This window comes from Magallana gigas, chromosome 1, assembly GCF_963853765.1.
Source record: "Magallana gigas chromosome 1, xbMagGiga1.1, whole genome shotgun sequence".
Classification (NCBI taxonomy): Eukaryota; Metazoa; Mollusca; class Bivalvia; order Ostreida; family Ostreidae; genus Magallana; species Magallana gigas.
Window position 1 is genome coordinate 59,531,870 of NC_088853.1, and position 10,368 is coordinate 59,542,237.

Here is a 10,368-nt window from a genome sequence, read left to right on the forward strand (position 1 = left end):
AGGATCGAGAACGCCATTTGCAATGCTTGGAATTGCATTGTGGGTCAAAATTGACACCTAAAAAAACTGACGGATCAATGTGCAAGACAACTATTGTGACATAACTCAATTGTATTTGAAAGTGTACAGATTCATTAATTATTTTTATCGTTGCTTTTCTCGTGAGGACGTTAAATGGTAAACCCTATTTATACAGGGAACTGCTGCTCCGATACAAATAAGGCATTACTGGTCCTAGTAGCTGAAAAAAAAATGTGACAGTGAGTTTTTACATGTACGAACGAACAGACGGACACACGGGTAAAACAGTTTCTGGAGCAGAGGTATAAAAACAAAAATGCAAAACTAAATAATGTAGATACGTGCATGTACATATATATGTAAATGTATCTGATTTGTTAAAAATTTAAGACTGTAAAGCTGGTTAATACAATTCAGCTGAAAATACAAGCAACATCATCTGACACCCATGAGTGATTACACCTTTTACTTATTAAGTCGTTATTATATAAGATTCATGAAATGTGTGATGCTTTCCTGCAGAAATATGTAGAGTTGACGAGCAGAGGTCCAGTCTCCGAGGGCATCTGGCAGAGGCAGACCATGCTGGTGCAAAATTAACGCTGCCACATGTGCACAATCTTCATCAATTTGTTTGAAGTTGTTTGACACAAGTCCCTGTAAACGAGCCACTGTATTGTGAGGAACTGAATGTATGTACTGTGAAGCACCTGAAATGAAAAATAATGTTGAGTTGTGCATAATTTTTCATTATTAAACATGCTTACCGTATACACAATTTCAACGAAAGAAAACGTTGCCCAGTTCAGGCCTTGATGTTCAACCAAGTAGCCTGTAGATGAATCGACCTGTCAGGAAATCTAATAGTTGCATTTTAATTGTCATTTTGGAGTAAACCCTCATCGATGACTTCTATTACTGTTGCCCCCATTTTAATTTCTGGTGTTAAGTTAAGCAATTGACTCAAGAGACTAAAAAAATGTTCGCTATATTTGGCCATAATTGTCACCCCACTCTAAACAAAAATCCTGAACCCCTTTCCCATGGGCAGAAAATTTCATAACTTTAGAAGAAGACATTCTGGACATAACAACAATGTATTATCTTCCATCACTGAAAGTACTGAAGGAAATATAAATAAAATTGTATGCATGGCCATATTTACACTTTACTTTTCTCTAATCCTTAAAAAAAAGAAATCAGTAATTCTGGAGAAAAAGTTAAAAATGTCAAAAATTTAAAGACAGATTGACTATAAACAAAATGTGATCAGGAAAGCTCAATCCGAGCCTTTTGCTCAGGTCTTTTAGCTCAAGTGAGCATAAAATATTCATGTGCAATGTACATGTTCATGTAAATAAATCATGCCTAAATTTACAATGATTTACTGCATTCTGCATAATATCTACCAGTACATATGTAGTAGTAATATTTAATAATAAAATAACATCATTTTAAAGTTTTACACATAACTTCAACACAGTCAATATCAATTAATATGTATTAAGCAATGTTTCTCAGGAGATTCTTGCCAACAATCTCTGGACTTTTAAACAACACATCTGGAATGCCTTGTACTGTATCTCCTAATTTCTGTCGCCGAATCAAATGGTTATTCCATTGCTCCATTATTTTCTTTAAGTCTTTCTTAATTAGTGGGAGGTAAACATACTGAATCCAGAGTCTATATAAATTTCAAATCTTAATATTAGTCAGAAGTTTCTTAACAGTAAATTTATATTTACTTTTACAAAAATTATACATGGTAGAGGATTTATGAGCAGATACCAATTGTGTCCATAACTGTGTATAGGATTTCCTAGCACCAGCAAATCTTCATACACTAAATCCTAAACGAAGAAATATTAAACACAAAAATGTCAAATGAATACATTTTAATCATTTAATTTATACAATGTACATGAAAATGTATATACATTCAGAGAAATAGATCCTTCAGACCATGTGATCCATTTTAGTCCTCTGCACAATTTATTGAATGGTACATCTACCGAATACATAATAAATACGTGAAATTTTATAACAATCAAATGTTGGTCTAGCACCCCCAACCCCACCCACAAATTTAGTCTAGTCACAATTTTCGACCACACAAAGTACACATCATCAACTATGACATCAATTGAAAAAAAACTTTTTCATTGAAATAATATATACACAAAAAATAGTATGAGAGTTTTAATTTGTGCTACCGTGCAAAGAAAACCAAGTTTAAACTTCATGAATACTGTTGTGCATTTAAGTAGTAAAAACTCAACATAACCTGTGCCTGTAAACAAGTATCTAGCTCAATGACAGATGTTCAGCAATCAGTACAAAATATCACTTACATGTATTAATTATGTCTACAATTAACACTAAACTGTAAGAGTATAAATTTTTCAAGTATTGTCAATGAAATATCCCATTCAATTTGCTCACAGTCATTTTTAAAAAGAATACCTTGAAATGATGTATCCAAAAATCTGCCCTCATTTGTCTCAAAAGACCCCAGAACCTCTCAATCCTCTGCAATGACATTTGACATGATTTACATGTTCTTATCTTACTTTAAAACACAGGGACTATGAGATCACAACACAGTCTTAACTAACTGGAGAAACATATTTATAGAACTCATGGACACTTGTGCTATAATATAATGTGAGCTCAAAAATTCACTTATAAAATATTTCTACTTTATTGGTGCTCACCTGATTTGCTGTAGATGTTCCCAAAGTAACCGAACTGCAATTTCCTTTCAAACAGGAATGAAATGTGGCAATGATTCCATTTTCTGTTCCGGGATCAGCACGGATTTTCTGAGGACAGCCTGTTAATGCATGAAGTAAAAAAAATATAGAAAATTCTCAATGTTGGTTAACATTAATCTGTCATAAATTAAACCCGAGCACCCAAGCAGATTCTATTGCATTGCAATGCTAAAATGCATTTTCATTTCTTATTGCTGGGGCACCTGAGATAAAAAAGGAAGAAGAAAAACCCAGCTGAAACTGGAAACTGAAAACATAATGTAGCATACAGTTACTAACATTTGTCAAGATTGAAAACAAACCTCTGGCCGTTTATTTGTTATATCTGCCTCCAACCATATCATTCTTCGAGAAAACCTTTTAAAATAACAATACATTATCAAGTTGTTTTAGTATGCTACAGAGATCATGACAATTAAGCAATTAAAATCAATACATTTAATTTATATCTGGCACATAGTTTACTCATAAGTTGACCTTTCATTGGAAAAAAATTCAAGGAAATTGTATGGTTGAAACATTCTCCCCCGAAACTTCTTATCTAGTAATTCTATACCCCCTGCCTTAATGTTATATATACCGGTACATGTACAGTGTAGGTATTAATTTTCATCAACATGAGTAAGAATGTTCGAATTAGAACAGGTTTGATTTAAACGTGTGAAAATTACATGCAAGAAACAGTTAAAAATGTATGGGATGTTCTTTTTTTTTTACAAATTGTAGAAAAGTATAGTAGATTTACCCATCGATGCACCCATGAATGCTTATTCCAAATGGCTTAAGCTTATCATATCCATCTATAAGGAAAAAGTACATAAAAATGATTGAAGGAGGATTATCATAATTAAGACATCATCAACAAATAATGTTAATGCTTTAGGCTTCAATGAATATGAATCCTATTAAATCTACCTCATTACAATTTATGAATGCAGTAAAAACACAACCCTATTTTGTACAGTGGTATTTTTTTGGAAATCAAATAAAACGGAACCATGCACCAATAACATCAGAAACAAAAACAAGCACCAACAACAAACTTACCCAAGTGCCATACAAAGTTTGGACCCTAAATATGTAGACAAGTAAAATGATTTGTCAGTGAATAAGCTATTTGGAATATTTTGAATATTAGTGAAGCCAAAACTAAGAGTGAGAATTTCTTACCCTTATTTGGCCAATATCAGAATGATTTAATAAAAGGCCATAAAGGAACAAAAGTATCTCCAATTTAAAAAAACTAACAAAATTACAATAACAATGTTAGTGATTCATCCCTTAGTACTAAAAAAGACTTGTACGTATACATTTTTATACAATCATTTAAGGTCTAGATCTAATAAATGAAAGGTGCCTACAAGTTTATGAAATTCAGGATATATGTTAGGTTTGTCCAGTTTCGAATAATGAAATATAGAATGCCTACAGTCTCTCCAAAAATGGCATTAAACAAGATATTGGCCTCCTCTTTAAAATAATGCCAAATTGAATATATGTATCGTGATTTCTTTCCATGATTTAATATCAAATATGTCAAGAAATTGTTTCATTTCTACATAATTCCTTTTTAGCCCTTAATTATTGGAAAAAAGAACCAAATTAATTATGACGTCATAATGGTTCAAGCACCAAATAGACACTCTGGCATCATTTACCTGATCTTGACCTTAAATTTATCATTTACCCTGCTGAAATACTGCCTTCGTCTTAGTCTTCTTTGTTTCCTTCTTCTGACTCCATCTTCATCCAAAATTTTTACTATTTCTCTTGAAATGGATCTATTTTACAAAATCAATATTTTTAAAGAGCAGTTTTACAAATTTGAAATAAAATCACCATCATGCATGGAATTAAAGATTTTTATGGCTTACGGCCATCTAGTTGCCGGATAATCTTTACGGCAAAGAGTTCAGTTATCTGAACATACGCGACAAAAAATAGTTCTATTCGAATGTTGCAAAGTTAACTGTTTGTTGTTCATAATAAATATCTTAAAGCAAGATTATACTTTCCATATGTTATTATCACTTATTTTATTGTAACCAATATTGACTTTATTTAAATAAACTCGAAATCTAACGCGAATGAATATTAACTGCAGTGTTTTCCCTTGGCCGTTTTTGCATAGAGGTATAGGCCCCCGCCATGCATCACACAGTGTCGCCATGCTTTCCGCCATGCATACTTACATGTATTATAAGCAAACAATCTTTTCCCAATTATTTCAGATCCTAACAGTGATAAGTAAATGTAAAGTTGTCGTTATTTCGTTCAATCTTCATAAAAACGTTTGCACCCGCAGAGAGCGTCGCTAACTTCGATCGACATCGATCTCAACAAGGGGGAAAGTGTTTAACGGTTAAAGAACTGAACTTATGATTGAGGTATATTGAAACTGGGAGTATAAATCGGTAATAAATGCATAAACAGAGGGGCAATTACTACTTGTTTTAATATAATCAGGGACGTATATACGTCCCTGATATAATGTGCCTTCTTCGACACCTCCGCCATTATCGAATGTTGGGGATTTTCCAAGATCTAAAAATAGCACAATGTTCCCTCAATGGTGTTACCTTTGTTGTGCTATGATTGAAGTGTTTATTTGTCGTAAAAATATTGGAAACTTGAGACCAAATGTACTCAAATAAGAAAACAATATACAGTTAAGCTTGATTGCAAGTCATATACGGAAGCGATGTCACATTACTATAACATAGAGACACCGTATAGTATGCCTCTGAAAATGACTGTGTGTACATGTCATGTGAAGAGAGACTGACTGCAAATTTTAGTTATAGTGCAGTAATTAATTTTAATTAAATTTGGTGTCAAAACAAGTTTGCTGTAATTGCATAGTTCTGCCTGTTTCTCTCCCCCCCCCCCCTCCAAAGAGTTTATCTCTGTACAAAGGGAAAAAAATAAAACAGAAGGTGTTAGAACTGCCTTGTGAATCAAAAGCTTGTGAAGGTCAGCCTCTTAAAAAAGTAGAGAAAAATCTAGAAAAATATGAGCAATTATACATTTATGAAATACAAATAAAATGGAATAATACTTGTTGGTGTAGATTTCATGAGAATTCATTAATTATAGCACATAACATGCAGTACATTTCATCATTTGGTTATATTATTTTTACGCGCAGTGATTTCGCGCTGGCTGTGGCGCTGTTACGTTGCACCAACTCTCATGTTCATAGTGCGTAGGAATACAAGGTATACTGATATTTGAGAGCATGTTGGTTTTAAGTGTTTTTGTGTCCTATATAAAGTTGAATTAATTTACAGTTATTGTACTTCAGTCGTTGGATAAAAGAAAGAAACAAATTGTCTCAAAGTAGAGTTTGAGTCTGACATCATCATTATTATTTTAAGCAGTCTATGATTTTCCTAAAAGCAATGGTGGTTTCAACCAATTGATAAAAGAGGCATCTAGATTTCAATCCTGTCTGTTTCGGTCACTAAGGTTCTACCAAATGGGGCATGTTGATATCGGTCCTGTTAGTTTCTTACATGTAGCTAGTTACTTTCTATAGAGCTATTAATAAATAAACTAAAGTTTCCGTAAGAAATATAGGGAATCATACTCGATCCATGTAAATATAGTCATATCAAACCCGTAAGCCATTATGGCCCTTCAGGCCTTTGATTTCAGATGAAAATGGAATTTTTTGTTCATCATGTTCATAAATGAACCATTACAGTCATTTCATGCATATCTTTTACAATTTAATGCTATGCTATGGTATGCGATTATAATGATATGCTATGAGATTTGTATGCTATGCTATGAGATTTGTATGCTATGCTATGAGAAATTGAAATGAAGGGCTTGATGGTACGGTATGCTATGCTATGCTATGGTATGCTATGAGATTTGAACAAAAACGCCTTCATATACAGAAGAGTTCCACACATTTCGAAGTAAAATAGTAAGAAGCCAAAGTTTACCACAAATCTATCATGTAAACATTTATTTGTTCAAATAAAAACATTTAAAATCGAGTTAAAATAATGTTGTATGCTATGCTCTGGTATGCTATGGTATGATATATGGAATGCGATTCTATGAGATTGTATGCTATGGTATGAGATTCCAATGCTATGCTATGAGATTTCAATGCTATGCTATGAGATTTCAATGCTATGCTATGATATGGTGTATGTTGTAAAAGATATGCTTGAACTGACTGTACCTGGTTACATTAAAATGGTATTTCATTCTCAGAGTTCTTCTTAGGTTCTCTGAACCTGCACAACCATTTTGTATCTCTATCTGGAAGAGTTCATATCATTCCTTGTCAGACATCTGTTATTTCAGATGGCTTAATAGTTGTGGCCATATCTAAACTACATGTATTTAAACCTCTTCGAAAAGAAGAGTTCAATATATACAAAGACTTGAAATTAGACTGAATATCGTAGCTGGAACATGTCAGCATTTATTTTTACCTTAAGTAGAGAACTCAATACATATCATATTTCTAGGTGCATCTGAGTGCTAATTTGTTGACCATTCAGCCTCCTTAATTGTCATACATAATACTTTATAGATAAATATGGGTTTTTTTTTAAAGTAGCTTGTTGCAATTATACCTGTGACTTTTCAAATACTTCATCTATATCAATTTCCGCAAGCCTCCTTTTCAAACCAAGCCTAGGGAGTAGTTTTCTAACTAGGCAATTATAACTGCATAAAATGAATAACTATCACATTTATGATCAGAATCCTAGTATTTGGATTACAGAATGCATTAAACTCTATTACAATATTTCTAAGATGTGAATTGAATACACACACACATATCAATCAGACATTGTTTTAGTTACCTTATATCATAATTATTGTTTCTCTGGATTAGGTAATGGATAAGTCTGCTGTTGATACCCTTATAAAAGTACTCCTTGATTTTCTTGTGTAGTTCTAAAGTAGAAAATAAAGCAATCAATGTGAAGATTTGTGAAGATAAGAAATAATGAAAATCTCATAATAAATATACAAATTTAAAGGAGAAAATCAGTTAATAAACCTTATTGAGTGCCAATGTTCAGGAGATAAATGATCATACTTATCATCAATTATATTATTAGAAAACAATAGTAACTGCTTTGGAAATTTGGCTGCACTGAACATATACATATTACAAGTAAGATATTTCAATTCTTACCTTGTTGATTCATTTCTTTTAAACAAACTGAAATACAGGAGAAGAGTTGTAATTCAAATTCAAACAAACAACACATATGCCTCCTTGCAAGGTCAAAATTTAAAAGGATACATTTTTCATTTAGATTGTTGAAAATGATAAACAAAGGCTTCTATTAAGATATTAAACAGATATAAATAATAACCCACCAGTCGTCCCAGGGTCTTTGATATTGTAAACTTATTATATATAGGGTTCTAAAGAAACTGATTGGTTTAAATGTACATGGCCTATTTATTAATAATATTCAGACTTTTCTTTAATCCGGCCATGTCACCTAGAATTTTTTTCAACCATAAATAACTAAAGAGCAGACAAAGCAGCTTTCATATACAAAGTATATAAATCCATCTAAAATATGGTTATAAGAACTTCATTTTCTTGTATTTAGGATTACAGTTATACTGCATTTCACCATTCCAATTATAGAAAAATATATCTTAACTTTGTCCTAAAAAAACCCCATACCCATTCTGTTGAGACGGTCAGACCGGTTCGAATACCAGCGCCTGCTAGCTCAGTTGGTAGAGCACCTGACTAGAGAAAATTCAGGGGGCCCGGGTTCGAATCGGTCTGGTCCATCATTAATTCTCCCATCCCATTACATTTGGTGCCGTAATTTGAACTGGCATTGACCTCCAATGCCTTTTAATCTTTAATCCATTAATCAAACACAAGGTGTCATACACTTAATCAAACAATAGAAATGCAAGTTTTCCTTAAAACTGCTCAAACGCAGCGATGTTTTAACTATTTTTGCTCTGGATTCCTTTTATAAAACTAAACAGTACAAATATAGATTGACAGTAAGAGCATTCTTTTATTTGATTTGTATGTGTTATACACAAGAAGTACATTATATCAATGTACAAATTTTCTGTAATTATTAATGCAAAATAATTCCTTTAATCTGTCCTCTTCTTGTGTTTGTAAGACTACAAATACTGTCAGAAAATGTGACTGTCACAGTTTTTTTTTACCTCAAAGGTTGTTTTTATACTTGATAACCCATCAATGCCAAAATACACATCACATCCAGACATGTGCACAGCAACAGTATATAACTTATCTTTTTCTAAAGTAACATTGTTTGCAAAAATAAATGAAAATTCACACTCCTCAGTCAACTCTTCACGTACTTTTTCCTTCAGAAGAATATTTTCATCACACGATAATGCTATTTCAACTAAGACTGAGACATTGTAGTTGCCATACAAAATTATTCCATGAAGTTGCATATTTTTATCTACAGAAACTACAAGTCTATCCCCATTTAGTTCATCACATTTCCAAGTATTTCTTGGACTTCTTGAAAAAAACCTAACAATCTTAATGTCCTTGTCTGACTCACACATACGAGAATGAAAAGCTGGACCAACAGTGTCCTTACAAACATTCAATGAATTTAAATATAATAGTATTTTCATTGCATAATCATCACTAATAATATTTTGGTACACAACATTTTCAATGAAAAAAGAGGCGGACATTCTGCCAAACCTGATATTTGGAACAATTTTTTCCCAAGTGTCTGAAACATTTCTAAATTCTGAATGCATCCACTTCACTATCAACAAAAATAGCTTCTCTTCATGCATACACAATGTGTTTCGCTTAAGCATCAAATTAACTAGATCTACAGGGTATTAGAAAAACATTTCATTTGCAGGACTATTGGACAGAATATCTCTTGCATATTTGTCAATGTATAACAATGATGATGACACAACATCTTTCAAACCAAATTTGTGCGCAATGAGTAAAACAAGCACGGCTTTATCAACACATATGGACTGTTGAAGAAAATCTAAACATTTTACAGTCAAATCTGTAATCATATAAAACTGTGATGCCTGTATCACATCTTCAACATTTTCAAATGATAAATCAATCTCATGTGTGTACAGAAATTCAATAACAGATCTTGTTAGCGAAGGCAAAAAATCATGACAAATAACTGCCTTTTTTGATTGGTTTGGGTCCCAATTTTCACTCAAACATGTTCTAAACCAATCACTGCCGAGTATAACAACTGTCCTGTGTGCCCTCAGGGTAGTTCCATCTGATAATGAAATTTCCAGATCGCAAAACTCTTGCTGATGGAAGGCTTTAATAAGTTTCTCACCCAGTCTTGATAAAATGTCAAGATGTTCCTTAGTCAAAATAAATTCCAATTGCTTTATGTGTGACTATTTCAAGCAGTAGTCAACTCTTCATATTATATGTACTTCCATTAATTTTTTTCTACATAATCAAGGCTAATACTGTATCAAGCTTGATGGTTGCAAAGCAAATGCTTTCAACCCCCCCCCCCCAAAAAAAAAAACAGAGAGAGAGAGAGAGAGAGAGAGAGAGAGAATTTGA

At 32.6% G+C, this 10,368-nt stretch overlaps 1 protein-coding gene and 1 long non-coding RNA gene across 2 annotated transcripts; both read right to left on the reverse strand.

Moving 5' to 3' along the window:
- Nucleotides 1–347: 347 nt before the first annotated feature.
- Nucleotides 348–2,892, reverse strand: LOC136273154 (uncharacterized). Its single transcript, XR_010711374.1, has 4 exons — nt 2,736–2,892; nt 2,485–2,550; nt 1,554–1,871; nt 348–731 (listed from the first exon to the last, which is right to left on the reverse strand). It is a non-coding gene; the product is annotated as an uncharacterized lncRNA (long non-coding RNA).
- Nucleotides 2,893–2,983: 91 nt separating this feature from the next.
- LOC117690699 (uncharacterized) lies at nt 2,984–10,133 on the reverse strand. The gene is made up of 10 exons (XM_066087056.1): nt 8,473–10,133; nt 7,966–7,992; nt 7,628–7,721; nt 7,394–7,487; nt 6,994–7,073; nt 4,483–4,576; nt 3,843–3,867; nt 3,541–3,595; nt 3,098–3,152; nt 2,984–2,998 (listed from the first exon to the last, which is right to left on the reverse strand). The coding sequence occupies exons 1-10, from the start codon at nt 8,474–8,476 to the stop codon at nt 2,984–2,986; spliced, it is 543 nt and encodes a 180-aa protein (XP_065943128.1). The 5' UTR covers nt 8,477–10,133.
- Between the last annotated feature and the right edge of the window lie 235 nt (nt 10,134–10,368).

Coding starts and splice junctions, on each gene's coding strand:
- LOC117690699 (XM_066087056.1), bottom strand. Junction 7,488..7,627: donor AACAATAATTATGATATAAG/GTAACTAAAACA, acceptor CATTTTATGCAG/TTATAATTGCCTAGTTAGAA. Junction 3,596..3,842: donor AAACTTTGTATGGCACTTGG/GTAAGTTTGTTG, acceptor TTTTCCTTATAG/ATGGATATGATAAGCTTAAG.